The 21,152-nt window shown below is 43.3% G+C and overlaps 1 protein-coding gene across 3 annotated transcripts in view; it reads right to left on the bottom strand.

The window, feature by feature from the left end:
• Positions 1 to 21,152, bottom strand: part of Osmr (oncostatin M receptor) — a 62,416-nt gene that overhangs the window by 4,448 nt on the left and 36,816 nt on the right. For 2 of the 3 annotated variants that reach the window (XM_042261462.2, XM_042261463.2), the window contains exons 8-15: positions 17,212 to 17,354; positions 16,883 to 17,036; positions 13,334 to 13,410; positions 11,853 to 12,078; positions 9,271 to 9,450; positions 8,166 to 8,270; positions 6,061 to 6,231; positions 4,975 to 5,142 (exon numbers count right to left, since the gene is read on the bottom strand). In XM_042261462.2, the coding sequence (XP_042117396.1) occupies positions 4,975 to 5,142; positions 6,061 to 6,231; positions 8,166 to 8,270; positions 9,271 to 9,450; positions 11,853 to 12,078; positions 13,334 to 13,410; positions 16,883 to 17,036; positions 17,212 to 17,354 (1,224 nt within the window). The remainder of the gene's footprint in view (positions 1 to 4,974; positions 5,143 to 6,060; positions 6,232 to 8,165; positions 8,271 to 9,270; positions 9,451 to 11,852; positions 12,079 to 13,333; positions 13,411 to 16,882; positions 17,037 to 17,211; positions 17,355 to 21,152) is intronic. The other variant, XM_042261465.2, reaches the window with a different exon arrangement.

Raw genomic sequence — 21,152 nt, 5'->3', positions numbered from 1 at the left:
TGCTACATATTCATCCTCTTTCATCCACCGTGAAAAGAATATGCCCAGTATACTGCTGCCCTTTAATAGGAGTGCAAGTGACTTTATATAAAATATACCTGCATCAGACCCAAGCCTGGAGGTCAGCGTGGCCCAGTCAGTCAAGCCATGCTTGACTGGGACCCTTGATCAAAAGACACATACTTGTTTGCCACTGAGGTTCCAGGGTTGCTTATCATACATTAAAAACTGGCTAGGTTCAGGAGTTCCTATCTCTTGATATTGTGACAACATTGTCACCTACAAAGTTCACACTCAGGAATTATTTTTTTGGAGTTATTAAAAAAAAATCACATTAAAATGTCATAATATTTTAAGTAAAGTGTGCCACATTCAGAACTGCCCTGGGGTATGTGTGTGTTGTGGAATACTTAAGATGTGTTACACTTGTTTATCCTGTGGAATATTAGATTTAATGATGCAAAGATGTGTTGCATTTTTTTAGGTTGCATTTGTTTAACTCTGTGATGCTGTCTTACCGTGCCTGCCTAAAACTCCTGATGGTCTAATAAAGAGCTAAATAGCCAATAGCAAGGCAAGAGAGGGATAGGCGGGGCTGGCAGGCAGAGAGAATAAATAGGAGAAATCTAGGGTCCAAAGAGAAGAGAACGGGAGGAGTGAGAAAAGGAGAAAGAGAGAACACCAGGGGCCAGCCACACAGCAACAGCCAGCCACAGAATAAGAAGAAAAGAAAGAGATATAGAATAAAGAAAGATAAAAGCCCAGAGGCAAAAGGTAGGTGGGATAATTTAAGTTAGCAAAGCTGGCTAGAAACAAGCCAAGCTAAGGCCAGGCATTCATAAGTAAGAATAAGTCTCAGTGTATTTATTTTGGAGCTGGGTGGTAGGCCCCCCAAAGAGTAAAAAACAACCAACTACACATGTGATTTGTGGACTGCAGACTGGACGTGGAGACAAGACTTCTAGTTAGTCCTACATTAGAGTATCCATGTCCATCTTAACCTCCTTTAATAATTCTGCTTCATTTCTCAAATGTATCAAACACTACTGTGTTTTAAAATACTTTGCTTGTTTTGGTTGCTTGTAATTCAACTAATCAATCACTCAGCTATGTATAAACAAACTCCTAAGCAAATGACTTGGAAGGCTCTGAGGACAGTATACATGGACACATGGTCCTATTCTACCTGTGCACTTCTCAATCCCTTCTCTCTCCTTACCCAGGACTTCCTGGACTAGAAAAAAAACAACTGGATTTGGGGACATTGGATGTTGGTTTGGGGATACTGGGTCTTGGGTAGTGCTAGAGTTTTGGAAGGGAGCCTGCCCTCAGTAGAGACCAACACTAGTGCGGTGAGGATACCTGCTCTCAAGACAAGCCCTTTGAGTGTTACAATCAATTTTAAAATTTGGTAAAAGTATGAATTTACATATTTTTTATTGAAGAATAAATAGAGGACAAGTTCCATTATCAGAAATGCTTGGAGCCAGAGGTTTTTAGTGTTTCAGATTGCTTTGAACTGGGGAATATTTGCATATTCATAGTGAGATGTATGAAGAGAGTCTAATTACAAAATTCATACAAGATTCTTCTGTACTACATAGCCTGAAGGTAATTTATGCAGTACATTAAAGGTGGCCAGAAGTTGAATTTTCCTCTTATGGCATGGCAGCCCTCAAAATGTTTTGATTTGGAATTTAGAATTTCAGATTTATATTCAACCTGTGTGTGTGTGTGTGTGTGTGTGTGTGTGTGTGTGTGTGTGTGTGTGTGAGAGAGAGAGAGAGAGAGAGAGAGGAGAGAGAGAAGGGAGGGGGGAGAGGTGAGTGGAGGGAGAGACAGATTAGAATACAGCCCAATGAGTTTTCACTACCTAGACATCCCCATCAAATCAATGTACAGATCAAGAGGAGCATCACCCAGGGAACTCAACCACTCTTTATCTCTAAGAATCCGTAGGCTGGTCCGTAGGATGGCATTCTCTCTCTGCTCTCTGTAGTAGAACTGCACAGCAGAACTCACACCTGTCTTTATTCATGTGCAATTGTGTATTGTTTTTATAACTGTAGAGATTTTGTTTTCATTACTCTATGATACTCCATTGTGTGACTATAGCAGTTATTTATCCTTCCCCGTTTGTGAGACTCATGAATGTCGGCATTCTAATACTTGCCTGTAGGTGGCTTTTTTTTTTGGGGGGGGGTATACAGACATTTCTTTAACCTGTGTAAGAAATATATATATTTAGAATATATATATATGTATGTATATATATATATATATATTCTAAACAAAGTGTGTATGCTCCATATTGAGCACACACTTTATTTAGAAGACATTAATGCTACTAGTTTTCCTAAATTGCTTGTATCAACTTTTTCCTTACCTATGGACAGCCAGGGCTACACAGAGAAACCCTGTCTTTTTTTTCCCCCTGTTGTCTAATTTTTATTCTTATCACATTAGTAACACTTACACAACTAAGAACTAAGAAACCCTGTCTTGAAATACAAAAGAGAGAAGGGGGAGGAGAGGGGAGAGAGAATTTGATTATTTTTTCCATTTGTTTGAGTTCAACTACTTTCAGGTCGGTTTTGGAAAAAAAAAAACAACCTTCAAAACATAACCTTTCTATTCTGAGTGCTGAAAAGTTACTCATAGTTCTACATTCTGACAAACAGAACATAAGTTCTAAGTACTACAGAAGATGCATCCCATGCACTTGGCCTGCTAACAGGCAGGCTTCCAAGCAGCTACTGTAGAGTGCCACTGGCCACCCTCTGCGTGGGCCTGGCTGTTGGAGCTGTGGCTTGTGCCACCATCCAGCATTTCACCAGCCTGGAAAAAAAGATCAAAATGTAAGGAACCTCTTCTTCTGAGCTTGTCCTGCTTTTACACCTCATCAATCCAAAGGAATCTGAAGTTGAACCATCATTTGGTAGGGAAACACCTGAGGCCAATGTGCTTGTTAAAGCCGGGGAAAACATGGCTCCAATGTCCAGGAGCAGAGGCAGAAGTGGTAGCAGAGATGGACACCCGTGAGGTCTTCAAACAGACTTCTCGACCATTCTGCCTCATCATCTTTATTTAGCAAGCTAGTTGTTGTTCAAAGAAAAAGTACCAGCTCACAATGAAAGGGACCTGCTGTTAAAAAGGTACCACAAAATGGGCAAAATTTCCACACAACTTGGAATTTCAGCACTGCGTTTCTTGGGGGTATTTTTGTTCATGTTTATTGTTTTATCACACCAGTCTTCTGGCAAATGCAAACATTTCTCATTCCCACTTAACAAGTACTGAAGTGCAATTGACAGTCACACAACTTTCTATTTTGAAATGTACAAAGTGTCTGTCAGGGAAGTTGTAAATAGTTGAAATACTTCCTTATTAATAACAACCAATGTAATTAATAAAGCTAAAGTCATAAGGTTTACCACAAAGATTAATAAAATCTTGAAAATATTAAGTTATTGTTTTGGGTACATGTATGTGCACAAACCAAATGAATTCCAAAGGTGGAAGAAGATAATATAGAAATGAATTTAAAGCTCACTCTAAGAGTTGGTCATGGTGATGCATGTCCACAATTCCAGCCCTGGGAAAGTGGAAGCAGGATCATGAGTTCAAGTTCATCTTTAGCTCTGTAGCCTGAGTTATGACACCTCCATCTCAAAAAAGTCTCGTCATCCAGCAAAATTACTTCAAAGTGGTAACCATACTCAAGTACTGTGAACTGTTGACTCAAATCTTAATGTGATTTGAATTCTGGACATAGGCTTGGAGACATCAGATCATGTGTTAGTCCCTCAGGCAGTTATCACTGCTGCAGCTGTGTGTGTCTGTGACACCAATTAGGGCACTCCAGGACTACCATCCTAACTAGTGTGACTGTCCCATCCCAACAGCTCAGATCTCAATGAATGGATGCTGCATGGAGGATGCTGGGAATTTCTAGCTTGAGCCCATTTCTTTCTCAAAGATGAGTGCCTTCAGGGTCTCTGCAGCCTCACTCTTCTGTGAATTCTTTAATGGAAGCCACATCCTCACCTCCAGCACACACACACACTCATCAAATGCTCAGAATCCTAGTGGAGCAAGAGGGTGCCTCCAGAAAGACTTCCCATCATCTTTTAGAGACCACTCAAAACTGGATCTTGATTTCACATCAGGAAAAAATGTCAGGACAAGCCAGTTGACGCAGAATTGAAGCTCTTCAGGTTATTTTATTATAGATTTTAAGCATTGGAATTAAAAAAGAAAAGTGTTTGGGAAGAAAGTAAGAGACACTCAAGAACAGTGGTGCAGGCTTCTCTAAGGGGAGTAATCCTAAAACATTCTCTGCTTCACCCTCTATCGGATTACATTTCCCCCCACCTTTCTGTCAGTGGCCGCCAGAGTATACGATGGAAACACAGTTCCTACTATGTCCCTTCCCCTTTTCCTCCTCTCTGTCTCAAGCCAAATGCATTTTAGAGAGACATATGTCTTCACCTGACCTCTTCCCCAACAGAATCCACAACCACAGAGCTGGTGATGTACTGGCCTGATCTACTGAACACTGCCAGGCTCAGACTATCCTTAGACCCCAGCAGAGCAGAAAGCCACCAGCCAAGCCAGGAAACCAGACAGAAGGAAGGCTGAGGCAGATGGCAGCCCACGATCACTCATGCTGGAGAGAGAAGCTCCAGCTCTTCTGATGTCAACTCTAAAATATGCTGTGGTTTTCAAGTCTCCCCAAGACTGACTTCCAGAGACAGGCATCCAGGGTCAGTGAGAAAGATGAGAAGAAGGGTCTAGATTTTAATTGGTCAGGTTACTGCTGTTTTTACCTGGAGTTTGGAACAGGATTCTAGATAACATTTATGTGTGGAGGAGAGAGGAAGGGATGGGGAGAAGAAATTATTAAAATTTGCTGATCTAGACAAAGTGTAGGAACTTGATCTCAAGGAAAACATTTGATTTGGAGAAACTCACAGTGTTCGTCCAGAGTCGTGACCTTCGTGAATGTTCCATTGGGGCCTTGGCCAGCACTGGTGTACGGAGTGACGAAAAACTCATAGAGGGTTTCTGGCTGAAGGTTTTTCACAGTGAATGTCTTTTGCTTAGGGTCTTTGATGTCATATTCACAGACCATTAAATTATCTGTGATTGAAAAACAATGTTGTTATCAAGAAAATCATATTAAGAGTATGGAAGAGGGACTGCATGTGGCCAGTTAGTGGGTGCTTGCCTTGAATGCACGGGCCCTGGCTTTAATTCCCGACACTACACACACTGGACATGATGGCACATGCCTGTAAGCCCAGCACAAAGAGCAGAAGTTCCAGGTCATCTTCAGTTACATAGTGAGTTCAAGCCAGCCTGGGGATACATGGAACTCTGACTTAGTAAGAAAAAGAAAGTGTATAGCCGAGACTTTGTGGGAAAGCCAGAAATGGATAACCTAGCTGTCTCAGTACCATTAGCATTTTTAAACCAACCTCAAATTAAATTGTAATTTTTCTGATTTTCAAGATGGGCCACAGTCAACCAAACATCCACTAAATGGGGGATGGTAATCGTACAGATACAGAACTCTGCCAGATCCTGTGAGCACACACAAGGGAAGAAAAGATACCGATGCCAGAAATGAGGCTTACAGACAGACTTCTTGCTCATAATACATGGAAGGCCCTGGGTTTGATCCTCAGCACGACAAACAAGTAAATAAAAATAATAACATTTGCCAAAGTTTTGTTGTTGTTGTTTTGTTTGTTTTTTAAGGAGGGGCTGGGAAAGGCAAGCAAGTTTTCTAAGTGGACGGACTTCTTAAGGGGCTGATGGCCAGGCCTGCATTAATTTTGAAGTGAATTAAAATACCAATCCCTATACTCACACTCCTTTTTGTTTGCCTGTTGATTCTAAAATGACATGGGAAGAGCATCAGCCTGGTCCCTAGCCTGGCCCGATCACATAAGGGGCCTTTCCTGTGCTCTTCCCCAGCTCTGGGGAGCACTCGGCCTGGATTCCATTGCTTTCTGAATGGTGTGCTGAGTCTAGGTGAAGAAGAGCAAGCATCACCTGGAAGCCACGTCCTTTTCCCCTGTGGGTGGCACTGCAGCTCCTTGGATTTCAAGTACACACGGTACCCTTCTACAAAAGCAGACTGGAAGTCGCTGGCATAATCCTGCCAGTTCAGGGTGATGGAGTTGGACGTAAAGTTAACTCTTACTTCCGGGTTCTCCAGAGGAGCTAGGAAAGGAAGATGGGATAAGAACAAGTTATGATTTGGGAATGGTCTCAGAGCACATATGCAAACTAAACAGACCACAGGCAGCCCTGGACACGAAGAGCTTCTGTCAAGTTAAGGAGTTGTAGCTTTTCCCTGATAATGTAGACCCAGACACAGGGAGAGAGCTGGGAAGGGGCTGTGCGTTTGTCTCCTTCAAGGATTTCATAGATGAAGACCTGCAGACCCAGAGAGATTAAATAGTTGATAGACAAGTCACAGGAGGGGAAGTGAAAACAAAAGGTTCTGTTCTAATCTTGATTCTGGCCTTGAAGTCTCAACAGTGTTTTCTGAACCTGAGACTCGACAGACATGAAGAGGAAGGGACAGGAGAGGCAAGATGTGTTCACAGATGTGTGCGGGGATTTGAAGAATCCAGTTCTCAGGACAAGGCAATGCATGTTATCAGACACTCCAGGAATGTACAGGGTGAATCCTAACCCCTGTCACTTACACACACACACACACACACACACACACACACACACACACACGAACGCACGCACGCACGCACGCACGCACGCACGCACGCACGCACGCACTCACTCACTCACTCACTCACTCACTCACTCACACACAAACATTTTTGCCTGCTGTCTGCACACAGAGATACATTCACAAATGACATGCCTCCTCCTTTCCTCTCCGCCAGCCACGAATACTGGATCAACTCCCCCAAATGATGAATTTTAGAGTCAGTCTGATTGGTGAGACAACTGAGAACATTTCAAAGTCCAGAGACCTAAATGCCAAGCATTCCAGTGGGAGGAGTGAACAGGCCCATTCTGGTGGTGGGACGGGTAAATATCCAGAGAAGGTGATTTCACAGCAATTCTAAAAGAAACGAGTAGCGTATTTCAGAAGCTGAAGAAGCCCTTTGACCCAAGGATTCTCCTTCTAGGATTCATTGAAAAACCATCATCGCAGTCATGGGGTGATAGCTCACTCTGTAAATGCTTGCCTTTTAAGCATGAGAGTCTGAGTTTGGTCTCCAGAACACATGCAAAAAGCGGAGAGTGCTGGTGCTTGCTTGAAAGCCCAGTGTGTATGGGAGAGGAGACAGATCGATTCTTGGAGCTTGCTGGCCAGTCAGTGTAGCCGACTTGGTGAGCTCTGAGCCAGGGAGAGACAGATGCCAAAAGCATGGTATAGGGTACCCAAGGAACAATAGAGGCAATCTCCAGCCTCCACCTGCATCTGTGCCTGCACACACACACACACACACACACACACACACACACACACACACACACACACAGAGAGAGAGAGAGAGAGAGACAGAGACAGAGACAGAGACAGAGAGACAGAGAGAGAGACAGAGATACAGACAATGACTTAGCTAAAATCAAAGTAGTTCAGACTAAGCACAAGAAGGTGGACACAAAAAGAGAGGTTTACAACTTAGACCTACAAGGTATTTGAAGATAAAATTTACAGTTTCTCAGTGAAAGTCATTGTCATCATTCTAAATTGTCCAATGATAGGTGACAGGGCATGCGCAGGGGGCGGGGGTGGGGCTTTCTAATCACAGAAGCAGCACTGTGGCCAATTAATATTTTGTGGCATTAATCAAGAAAGCAGTTAACACACTTTGTAGAGTAAGATCTTATTTTCATTTAAAAGTGTGTATCTGTATAGAGAAATGGGTATCAGTGTATAATAAAACACCAACTGGATATTGGCCCTTTGGGTGCTAAAATTAGCAATGATTTCATCATCTTCCATGTAACATTTTATAATTTAAATGTAATTTAAATTAAAAACATTTAAAATTTGAATGTAATTTCTAAAATAAATGGGACCATAAAATTAAGCTTGGGAAGGAACTCTTCTTCAGCACAAAGCTCGGATAACTCAGAACAAGTCTCCATGAGGACACCAAACGCCGCCTACTTACCCAGTTCCTGGGTGTACCCTGTTTGTTTCTCTAGTAACTGAGCATTCTGTTGCGTAGATCTTCCAAAAATTCTGAAGTTGTAACGGACCCCTGGTTTAAAAGCATCTGGAGAAGAGAAGTCAAGGATTTTTTTAACAAGACAGAATGACATCATCATCTGAGTTGAAAAGAAAGAATGACCAATGAGTGTGCACTCGCCTAGAAGTTTCTTCCTCAAGATCTTTCCTTTTTTTCCCTCTACTGCTTCCCTTCTTCCACTAGACCTCAGAATCTTCCATGTTTCAAACATGGCACTGTCCGGAAAGTTCTATACAGACTGCCATGCACTCTGGAGCCAGGACCCTCAGCCTGCCCTCATCTATGTGCATGGAGCTGGCGCAGAACCAGGCCAGACTCACAAACTCCTCCAACTCTGTTTTGGACATTGAATGTCCTTATACTATTGGTCTTCAGTCTTCCCATTAAAACTCAGAATCTTGAAAGCCTGACTTCCCCTTCCTTTCTTCCTCTTTTCCAAGCAGCCTTGTAGTCTCCCTGCAAAGCTCTTGGGCCCCTGAATCTTGCAGGGGCCTCCATCACTTTCTGGACCTAGACAATTTCCACATCAGTCCTTCAGCCTAGTAGATGGTACACCTGTGCCTCCTGATTAAGCAACTCACTGGAGCTCCTTTGACTTCCCTAAAGCAGCAGCAATCTTCAAGTTATAGATTCAGTTAAGGAGGTAAGAGTTCATGCCTACAACGTTATTGAAATTGAAAGTCAATATTTTGTTTCCATCAACTGTATGCCCTAAACATGTCCCAAATATGCGCTGTTCTCTGCATCTGCAAAAGCTTTCTGCAAACAGTTCCAACATCCCTCTAATTTGGGGGGGGGGGGAATTATTAACATCTGTACTATGGGTGTACATTTGCATACTTTGCTGTTATAGGTTTTAAGCCCAAAGGTCAGAATCTATTCTCATAAAATCTGATCTCCAAGCAACCACACTGGATTTGTCATTTCAAAATCATTAACCTAGCACAGAGTACTTATAGGTTAGAACAGAAGTCTAAGTTGAACCTGCTGCAAGGGGGATGTGTAGGGGGAGTGTGGAAGTTCTCACCTGAGGTGATGATGGTGCTCGTGGTATTGGGACCTAGGTTCTCCCATTGCAAATCACAGTGTTGGTCCCGGGAATGTGCACACCAGTCCACAACGTAGCCTACAGCATCTCCAGATAAGGGATCCCAAGAAATATGGAATCCATCCTTTGTCCCATTAATTCTTTTTTCACGAACCTCTTCTGGACAGAAACAAACAGAATAATACTTCTGATTCAGTTCACTGTATTTCTTTTACAATTCCCAAGGAAGAAAATAAACCAACATTTGCAATATTTGTTTATAGTTTTGGTTTAAAATGTCTCTTAAAGGCTTCCATACCTAAAACTTTGGTCCCCAGATTGTGGTACACTCTGGAAACAGAGAGACCTTTAAGATGTTGACAGTGGAAGGTGGAAGTTAGATTACTGGACATACTATTAAAGAAGACATTGACACTCTGGGTCTGTCCTCTCTTTGCTTCCTGAGCACCTTAGGTGAGCAGCTTTTGCTCTACCAGAAGCTACCCACCATGATTCTCGTCCTCCTCACAACCCAAAAAGCACCAAGTTAGCCAACCATGACATTGGTCTCTACAACTATGAATGAGAACACACTTGATCTTCTTAAAGTTTGTTACTGTCAAGTACTTTGTCCCAACAATGGGAAGTTGACTTTCTCATAGGTAAGAACCTCAAGTTGCTAGATAGGATGAGTGCAGGTGTTCCTCACTATCTCCATTCTTCAAATCATGTTTGTGGCTTCAAGACACAGCTTGCTAAGCGTTAGGACCCCAAGTTTGGAATGTCTCCTCTAAAGGTTCATTTGTAGTGTATTTGTATGGTTCATTTTCAAAAGTGCTTCCAGCAAGCTTAGGCGCAGCTACAGTGAACAGACAACATTGGAACCTTGCTGACAGCCTGCTAACGACACCCCTCCCCACCACCAGCCAAACTAAAAGCATAGAGTAGCAAATTACTAGGAGGCAAGCTTGCCTGAATGGCCATCCACCTGATACATTTTAAATAAACAGTATGTAAAACACCTAGATGAATCCAGCACAGGTTTTGTTTGGAAAATGACAGAGGGAAATGTAAGACCCGGATGGTGTGTAGGATGGCTCCCCTTCTGCTCATTGCTCAGCCAAAGAGGAGACTTGTGTTAGGGTTACACAAACTGCTTCCGTGCTCCATCAATGGCCATTCTGGGTTCACACCCAGTTTTGTAAAGTCATGAGATAAACCGCCTTGTTCCTACCACACTGAGTTCTCAGTGCTCTTCTTACGAAGCACGTTTCTCACGTCTATGGATAAGTGAAGGGGAAATGTCAGCTTTGATGTGAGGCAGATTTGTTTCTTTGATGGAGGAAGGTGAGAAAGCTGTGTGGGCAAACTTCTGGGGGGAACCAGCACCCTGAAGAAACCATCTCAACGACCTTTACCTTATGCTGAGAGCTGTACAGCCTGTTGGGTGCTCCTGCTCTATAACAATGTGACCCAGGAGATGAATAGCACCTCAGTTTCATGCAATATTAACTAGTAATTAGAACTGCCAGCTGACACAGGATGCCCAGAGAATCTGAACTGCAGTCTTCAGTGTGATCCTGTGGAAATGGGTAGTTCTTCAGCCTCAAGGTCAATGTGTGGCCCCACTCCAGAGCGACAGAAGGGGTTTCACCCAGGGCAGTTCTGTTTATAAATAAAATACCTTCTAATGTGGTTCACTTAGCTTAAACTTAAAATGAACTGGAATGGAACCACACAATCTTTCACAGCCTTATGAGCCTGGCACCCTTAACAGCAAGAACTGAAGGATGGCATTATTAAAAGGTACATGAATGACCTCAGCATGTCAACTGCTTTTGCCTCTTGTCCACATGTGCACCGTTTCAAAGCAGGTAACGGGGGATTTACTATGCCAGGATTTTTCTGTGGCTCAGTCAAGAAGGTCATTAACGTCACTCTTGGTTTTAGATGTGAGATCACTTCCACTTTGCTCACTCTTTAGTTGGCTGAGAGACTGGTAGGTTATCATTGTTATTCCACAAACTTGGCCGAATTCCAGTGTCTCCTGAAGGAGAACATCAGCTCTCCTTAGGATGTCCATGGGCTCCTTTGTCCCACCACTGTTCTCCCTCAACATAGTCTCACTGTGGAGCAGAGGCTGGCCTCAAACTCAGGATCCCCCTGCCTCAACCTCCCGAGTGTTGTGAATATAGGCATGCTCCATCAGCATGGCTTTTCCATAAACTCTTTACAGGTGACAAGACTGGGCAAATATTGGTTACAGCACAGTAAATATGGCCCATATCCTGTAAGCCACAAATCTCTAGGGCACTGTCTTGACTCTCGGAGTAGATTGCTGTGGGACTGCATTTACTCAAATAAATTTTAGATCATTCCTTATGTGTGCATCCAGGGACAGAGTGTGCTGGGTCACTATGAAGGCACCATCACATTGCAACCTGTGGATACGCCCAGCTCCAGAGGAGTGCCTAAGTGCACGAGGTTGCCCCAAGCTCTGGTTTTATTTGTTTGTCACTACTTGGAAACATCACCAATATTTTCCTCAAGAATGCAAGCCAAATTGACCAATGCTGACTCACCATGTCCAGAATCATCAGAGAGGGCTATCACTGACTCAGGCGATGCACCCACGCTGTTGTTGGCTGTGACGTGAATCTTGTAAGAACTCCTCGGATCAAGGTCCAGTTGTGTGCCAAGGGCTGGTGCCCAGACAGAGTAGTGTTCTGACTCAGTTGGCTTGTCTTGATTTTCTACAACTATATTATAGGATATGATTTTGCCATTGGCCTGTGATTTTAATAGTGGCTGGAAAAAAAAATGATAACCCTTTGAAAATGAGCTTTACTCTAAAATTACTCTGTAATTACTTTTTTATTTCCTCCATCTCTTAGTTGCCCAATCCACATACACCTAAGAACATATCCACTCATACACATACACACACCTATGTGTGCACACACACATACTAGCACATTCACACATGCACACATATAAACATATTAGAACAAATACATATGTGTGTGCACACATGCACACATATACCAGCACGTTCACACAGTTAAATAGAGAAATCATCTCAACACCAAGTTTAGAACTGGGTATTTCAATCTAACTGAAGAAAGCAGAGACAAAAACCACTTAGAGATTATATTTAAGATTTATAGTGTGTCCAGAGAGCGGGGACTGAATCTAAAGTCAAGAGGAATAGAGACTCCTTTGATCTGGAGGACATAAAATTTGGAAGGCAGCTTAAAGAAGACCCAGGAGTGGAACCAGCACTCTGAAGCCCTTGTAAGAAGAACCTGCACCCTGGCCTCCCTTTACCTAGTCTTTTCTCACCCTGACCACTGCCATCTAGCCCAAGACACTCATGGTTACAGAGAAGTCCTTGCCCTCACAGTCCCAGCATCTGTCAGTGATTCCTGAGGTCTGCTCTCCCTGGGACAGGCTCTGTGTACCCCTAGATCGCACGCAGATCAAGCAGCAGCTGTCTCCTCGGGATGTGGAGAAAACTCAGACATAGGCTCGGTAGCGTCAACATGTATATGCAGAGCCTTGGAAAACTGTGCCAAATCAAGGGGAGAAGAAAAGCTGGAGGGCTGTGACCAGGGGCCAACCATCTCCTCTCACCATGTTTTGGTATGAGACATTGAGGAATCTCAGAACCCTGAATATAAAGCTGGCCTTCCAGGTTGTCATGTAGTGTACTGGTCCAGGCAGAGGGATAATGCTGATCTTCCATTATAATTTAACAGCTTGATTTGAAACTTTTGTATTTACATATAATTAGGAGTCAGGTATGTGACTCTAGGCATAGTCCCTTGTATTAAATCTTGCAAAATGTTATGGCGGGCCTGAGTTGAACATACAGAGAAGGTTCTAGCAATCAGAATCAACCATCAGCTCAGGACAATTGTAGCCTGAGCACAAAGACACAGGTATGGAGTGGGTCCTTCCACCTGATAACCAGCCCTATGAGACTGACATCACAGTTTCTCCTGGCTGGGCAGAACACTGCTGTGCAGAGGCAGCAAGTCAGACCTGAAGCTGCACGACTTACCTTCCAGTGTAAGTTCAAAACACGACTTCCATTCTCTAACCGCACTCGTCTCCATACATCAAGAGCCTGCGAGGGAGCTGAAATTAACCAAAGAAAAGTCCCTGGGTCATATTTGTGTGCAAAGCAGGCCGTACTTCCCATGTTCTTCTAAGACAGAGGTTCTCCAAGTTCCTAGTGCTATGCAATACCTTCCCTGTCGGGGGGGGGGGGGGGTCATGACCCACAGGTTGAGGAAAATTATTCTAAGCCATGGCGATGACCTGTCCTTCCTGGGGCCTCTGTCTATGTATGGGTCCACAGCCATACTGCTCACTAACCACTTATAGTGTGGGCTTTAAATATTTTTGCTGTCTATATTCATAGTACACGATGCTCTATTACATTGAGAACAGTCCTATGCATGTTTATAGGAGCTGCTTTAAAATCAAAGATCAGCCGGGCGGTGGTGGCGCACGCCTTTAATCCCAGCACTCGGGAGGCAGAGACAGGTGGATCTCCGTGAGTTCGAGGCCTGGTCTCCAAAGTGAGTTCCAGGAAAGGCGCAAAGCTACACAGAGAAACCCTGTCTCGAAAAACCAATAATAATAATAATAATAATAATAATAATAAAATAAAATCAAAGATCAACTGCTCTTGAGCACAATACCAAACTAGAAACTTACGACTTGGCCCAGAGCACTTGAAGCCACCAAAGAATTTTCACTTGTAAGAACAATTCTAAGAGGAGTTAGGTCAGTCTCCTCCTCCACCCCCAACCCCCGTTTCCTACACAGCAACCATTGCCATGTACAAGGCTGAGGTAGAGACACACTAGCCTAGGCCTTGGGGGCAGGAAGTCTAGGGGCTCTTCCTGGCTTTCATGATTTCCTCCAGCTGGCCCCTCATTGGAGTCACAACCTGAAAATATTTATTTCTTCCCTCTGCTTCCTGATCCTTTCAACTATCTCCTGTGGACACACAGGGGACCTATTGCCTGGTCCCCAAGTCATGGCACCATGTACTGCTTCCAAGAGTCCACGCTATGGTCCCTGAAAATAAGCTGGAAGATGGAATCAGTGCAACCAGGTCTTGGCTCATCCAACTTTGAAACCCTAGTATCAGGCTCTGAGCCCGGGGTCTTAGGCCAGGCTCCAGAAACACTGTCTGAAGAGTGAAAAGTGAAATAAAACCCAGAAAGCACCCTGCTTAAGCATTCCTGCCTTGTCTTGCTGCACTTCATTCAGAAATTTGTGTAAACTGAGAGTTGACTTGCACTGCATCTGTGCTTACTCTATTGATGGATTAGGAGGACTCACTCTCTTTCCATATCTATCTATCTATCTATCTATCTATCTATCTATCTATCTATCTATCTATCTATCTATCTATCCATCCATCCATCTATCTATCCATCCATCATCTATCTATTTATCATCTGTCCATCCATCCATCCATCCATCCATCCATCCATCCATCCATCCATCATCTGTCTACCTATTTATCATTTATCTATCTATCTATCTATCTATCTATCTATCTATCTATCTATCTATCCATCCATCCATCATCTGTCTACCTGTTTATCATTTATCTATCTATCTATCTATCTATGTATCTATCTATCTATCTATCTATCTATCTATCTATCTATCTATCATCTATCTGTATTTTTTCAGTGTTGGGGATTGAACCCAGGTCCTTGAGCATACTAGGCAAGTGTTGCATGACTGAGCTGCACTCCCCCCAGCTGGCTGAGCCAGTCTCTTAACCCAAGACCACTCTGGGCAACTCCTTAATTAGGGGCAGAATTAATATATATACAACAGTAGGTAAAATGTATAGAAAGGTAATTAGGTGTCATGCCCGTTCCAACTATTTTAAATATATTAACTCATCTGCATTCCTGTGGTGTAGGTGTTCATATTTACTCCATCTTCTCAATAAGGGAAATAAGGTTCAGAGAGACTAAGCCAACTGCTCAAAACATGCAGAAGTCAGAATGAAGCCATTGGAACTTAATGGCTGACAAGTTCTCAGCCATGACTTTATTCAGGACATTGATGGTCACTTTCAGGTTTAAGTTACAGGCCTAAGTTCAACAAAGATGCTCAAAAGCATGCCTCTGCAGAAAAATAACATCAGTGTGATTTATTTTAAATTTTAAAGAACTGCATTTTTCGTTGTTGCCTTTCACTTTTAAAAATGGATGGAAATGCTACAAATAGCTATGTTGCTTTTAGTTTGCAATTCATTTTGCTTGATATTTGCGTCAGACTGTGTATTCTACTTAGAACCAAACTTTCCATCATATTTTTGCATGTCATACTTGGACATGAATAGGAGAGTAGAACAATAATCAAAAAAGAAAATACAGGCTCCCGCAACTCCAAGGGCTGCCAGATATGTCTGCTGAGAGCATCATTGGCATCTTTTTGGCTAGTTCCTGGAGATTCACAGGGTGGCTTCATTCTATAGCGAGACCCTACAGGCACAACTCATACTCAAATGCATTCTCAAAAAACCTCTACAATCAGCCTGTGAATGGACTGGAATCCAATCTCAGCTGAGTTTTCCTCCTTTAAATGGTCCTTCTAAAATGGCACAGGAGATTCCCTGTCTACACCCAGACAGCAAGAAGGGACAAAACATACACATCCCACCTTTCTTTTGATAGTAACATAGCTAAGGCTGGAATCCACATGAGATCAAGAGTGTAATGACACAACCAAGGAAGAGCTTCTCTGCAGTCCCAGAGCTGCAGAGCTAGGCTGCTGGGAGTGAGTCCCAGTGCAAACACTCCCTTGGCCTCTCTGCCTTTGTGGTCTCCTATACAACATGAGAATCAGCACAGTTCCTGCATATGTCATAAGGAGTACGAAGCATCGCGAACAATCACAGATGAGCTGTTATTGCTTTATCGCATGTCTGCTGTTCATTAACACTAGAAACACAGCCAAATCCCTTCAATCCTCAGGTACAAGTTGCCTCACCTTGAGGATGGATGACAGCCATGATTTACTATCTTGAACTGGAAAGGTCTGAGAGCTGGGCCAGGCCATTTTATCTCCTGACACCCACCCAAGTCCTAGGACATAGCTCTTTGGAGAATAGCGATATAGACTCAGGACTGAAGAAACCTTAACTACCAAAGACAATCCAAGAGGACCCCAGTGTACTAGCACTGGGATGAATCCCTTACTAATAAAGGTGACTGTCCCAAAGACCATAGTATTCCCAAGGACAGTCTGATGCTGTGTGGTATAAGGCCAGTGCTTTCCAAGGCACTGACACAGTCTTTTCTCCCCAGTCCTGAGTCAAAGATCCACACCCAAAGCCAATGCAAACCCAGCAACACTAAAGAAACTACTTGAGAAAACATACACTAGAAATAACACTGTTATCAAATTTCTTTGCTTACTAAGCATTTAATCTAATTTTAAAGTATGACATTCCCTATGTTTTAATACTTCCCTCTCAGCATTTGGCACAAATGGGAGCTCTGAAGGAAGTTGGCCCATGCATATTGTGAGACTTAGACTGTGAGTTCTAATGCTAGGGAGCCCCACATACCAGCCTCGGGTGTGCTGAACTCCTTTTGAGTCCAGTCACTCCATTTCCAGAAGTGGTTGGCATCTGCACAGCGCACACGAGCCTTGTACTCTGTGTCTGGCTCCAGATCACTGAAGAGGTAGCTTGCACTCATGTGGACAGAAACATTGTGCTCCTGAGTCAAGAAGGTGAAGAGAAAACAAAGACTATAGCTGCATCCCTGAATGCTAGAATTATACATGTGTGACACCCAAGTTTAAAGAAAGAACAAAAACAAAAGCTTATTCAGCCATCTCTCTGATTTGGTACATCAAAAGTGTTTAAGATAGGAGACAAAGCATTTTTCTTACCTGTATCCCTTCTCTTTCATGTTGGAGTTCAACCTGACACAAAAGTGTGTAGCTGTCTCCACGGGAGTGCACCTTCCAGGTCATGTTGGCTTTTGTAGCACTTATAGTTTCAAGGGTGACATCATGGGGAGCCTTTAGATGAACTGTCAATAAAAGGAAAAGGAGCAAAAAAGAACATTCAAGCAGATCCCAAACAGAGTTCAGTAACTAGGCAATTCATTTTGTCACTTAGCTGTTCACCAGCACTTTTTGTTTATGTTTAAGAAGCATAACATGCAAACAACACCAGGCTTGGTGACAATATGTATTATGTCAAGTAGACAATCTTTTTCACTCACTATTGCCTTATATATTTTATATGTATTAGACACTGATGCTGTGGATATCACTCTGTATAAATAAACCACTGACTGGCCAGTAGCCAGGCAGGAAGTATAGGCAGGACAAGGAGAGAGGAGAAGTCTGGGAAGGGGAAGGCTGAGTCAGAGAGACACTGCCAGCTGCCACCATGACAAGCAGCATGTGAAGATGCCGGTGAGCCACAAGCCACGTGGCAAGGTAGAGATTTATGGAACTGGGTTAATTTAAGATAAAAGAACAGTTAGCAAGAAGCCTGAGCCATTAGGCCAAACAGTTTAAATAATATAAGTGTCTGTGTGTATATTTTATAAGTGGGCTGTTGGACTGCCAGGGCTTGGCGGACCCAGAGAGAAAACTCTCCAGCTGCACACTGAAGTAAAATACAAAAAATAACTACACATAGACTCTTAAAATTACATAGTAGATAGATCAGTCAGGTTGTGGAGGAAGAGTCAAAACTTAAAGAAGACAGCTAATGGAGGAAGGCTATAATGCAACCTAAGTCTAACTACAATAATATTAACAGTGTCAAGGAAATAACCCTAAACAATCCAATGTACAAAGCATCCCAGAATAGCCGGGCGGTGGTGGCGCACGCCTTTAATCCCAGCACTCGGGAGGCAGAGGCAGGTGGATCTCTGTGAGTTCGAGGCCAGCCTGGGCTACCAAGTGAGCTCCAGGAAAGGCGCAAAGCTACACAGAGAAACCCTGTCTCGAAAAACAAAAACAAAACAAAACAAACAAAGCATCCCAGAATAATGTTACCAACTGCCGAAGGCAGATGCCTCCAATGACCCACATGATACAACTGCTACACACGAGTTTGAAATAGGTCTATGAGCTAAAGCCAAACGGATGAGATGCACAGAAGGAAAACAGTTCTCAGCAGAGGAACTGAAACTAATAAAGGGGAAAATGAAAGAGGGAAGAGTGCAGAGAGAGGAAAATGTAGGTGAGAAGAGGGATGCTGGGGTATGACCGGGGGAGAGGATGGTGGAGAGGTAACTAAGGATGTTTGAAAAGCCATATAGAAAACCCTATTTTATAAGCATCATATACACATTTTTAATTTAAAAGAGTTTAATTGGAGTTACCCTACACAGGGACTATTCTCATTCCAGGCACCATACATTAGCAAATAAAATGTCCAGCATATCCACTCAAATTGTTGATCAGAGTTGTCCCAGAGACCATTAAAATAGTATAGGCTATTGCCAGCAATCTTGGTTGTCCACTAGAACTTGATGGTAAGACCTTATTGCTGAAGACACCACACACATTAGTCACAGGATATGGTGACAGGAAGCTTCCTACTGCTAGATAGCTTTCTGAAAGGTGCTATACAGACTGTCGTGGGAGGGCTGGAGTCAATCAATAATCTTACCAACTGTGAACCCTGTGAATTATAATAATGACCAGTATGGTAAGCTACAATAGTGGTATGAAGACTACAGGGGTAACCAACAACTTTTTACTTGGATTTATGGCCCACCACAGAGGAAAAAACACATGCCCAGTACTGAAAATCTAGCCAAAAACAATCACTGCAATCATGGGACCCAGGAATGAACTCACTACTGTCATTCTGGGGAATGAACATAGTATCAAACTGCCCTTTAAATGTCTATCTCTCTGCTTATAGAATAATGTGCAGAATGAAGGGCAAACTAAATAATAATGGCAGAAAGGAAATAAAGAACTAATTGAAAATTTTAGAACTGGAAAGTACACTATGGAAAATGAAACCCTGGCTTGGAGTCAGCTGAGAAACATGGAGAATGGCTATAGACTATAAACATCACATGGAAAAATCAGAAAAATTTAGACTTTTCTGTGGTGTTGGACAGTGGATCCCATGGCACAACATTTCCTGGTTGCTTGAAGAACAACTAAAGCTGATGACCTCAGGCAGTTAAAGAACACAAGTGATCCCTGGTATTCATCTGTTTATATGCCTCTGGGTCATGGCCTTTTCCTGTTGGGCACGTTATAGACAGAGGAATATGGACCACTCTTAGCACACAACTTTACCTCTATCTGTGAGGAGTGTCCCCATCACAGCTGACACTTTGGACCACAGAATGAACATGTCTATTTGTGCCTGTTGTCTGAGTTATAGATTATTCAGTGAGCACTGTCCTGCATAGGGAATGGAGAACAGGACATTGCCTTGTTTACATGGCACTTAACACAAATTAAAAAACTGTTTCAAACGGCCCTGTGACAACCAAGTCAACTGCTCAAAAAGCTCTTTGTTGTTGTTTGAGACAGTGTTTCTCTGTGTAGCTTTGCGCCTTTCCTGTATCTCGCTCTGTAGACCAGGCTGGCCTCAAACTCAGAGATCTGCCTGCCTCTGCCTCCTGAGTGCTGGGATTAAAGGCATCAAAAAGCTCTTCTGAGCATAAAGACAAACAGCAGATTTCTAATAGGAAGTCAAATTCCAGGACCATATAAGCTAAAAGTCAAAGGAAATCTCAGAAAAAAAAAAAAGTGGTTGCTCAGCCTGATTAGCCCAGTAATAAGAAGGAGTTAAGGGACAGGTGAGTTTCTCTCAAGACAGCATACACACAACCTCTGTGCCATTTGGGCCCTCTGCATCAAGGTGATGAACAACGCCACTGACTATAAATGGAGTTTCCTGCAACAGGATGCCTTGGAAGCCATTCACCAAGTCATGATCCAACCCTCACACCCTCACTCCCAGAACCTTTCGAGTCTGCTAGCCTCACGCAGTCACAGGTGTTCAGAACCCCTGAGTGAACTGAGTAGAGAATGTGACAACAGAAAACTGCCACTAGGTATACACGACTCTCAGATTTGAGGCATGTGAATTGACCCTCATCCCCTGTCCCACTCTTTCTCCTTCCTTCCTTCATCCTGAGGTTTTAATGGATTACAACAGCTAGGCTCAAACTCACAATCATCTGCTTCAGCTCCCCAAGTGGATGGGTGCTGTGGGATGTTCTGTATGTCCTGTGGGAGCCCATTCTCAGGTTCTTTGTGGCGTTACCCAGCAGGTCCGTATAGAGGATGATTAGGACCATGGGCCTGAGTGCAGGTGTTTGAGATGGTCTGCACTTGGCTGTGCTGGGGGATGGTCTGTATGTCAAGTTGCTCTGATTGGTTAATAAATAAAACCTGATCGGCCGTGGCTAGGCAGGATAAAAGGACAGAAAGGCAGAAGGAGACGCTGCAGCCGCCGCTATGACCAGAGATGCTGCAGCCGCCGTCATGACCAGAGACACTGCAGCCGCTGCCATGACCAGCAGCATGTGAAGATGCCAGTAAGCCACCAGCCACATGGCAAGGTATAGATGTATGGAAATGGATCAATTTAAGATAAAAGCACAGTTAGCAAGATAAGGACAGTTGGCAAGAGGCCTGCCACGGCCATACAGTTTGCAAGCAATATAAGTGTCTGTGTTTATTTGGTTGGGTCTGAGCGGCTGTGGGACTGGCGGGTGACAGAGATTTGTCCTGACTGTGGGCAAGGTGAAAAAATCAAGCTACAGATGGGACTACCATCATGGGCAGCTCTTTGCTTGCTGATGGGCACTGCTCTCAGATCAAGCATCAGATAA

The sequence above is a fragment of the Peromyscus maniculatus genome, chromosome 15, assembly GCF_049852395.1.
Source record: "Peromyscus maniculatus bairdii isolate BWxNUB_F1_BW_parent chromosome 15, HU_Pman_BW_mat_3.1, whole genome shotgun sequence".
In the NCBI taxonomy this organism is placed as follows: domain Eukaryota; kingdom Metazoa; phylum Chordata; class Mammalia; order Rodentia; family Cricetidae; genus Peromyscus; species Peromyscus maniculatus.
Note: the sequence above shows the minus strand (reverse complement) of the source record. Positions and strands in the feature narration are given on the sequence as shown.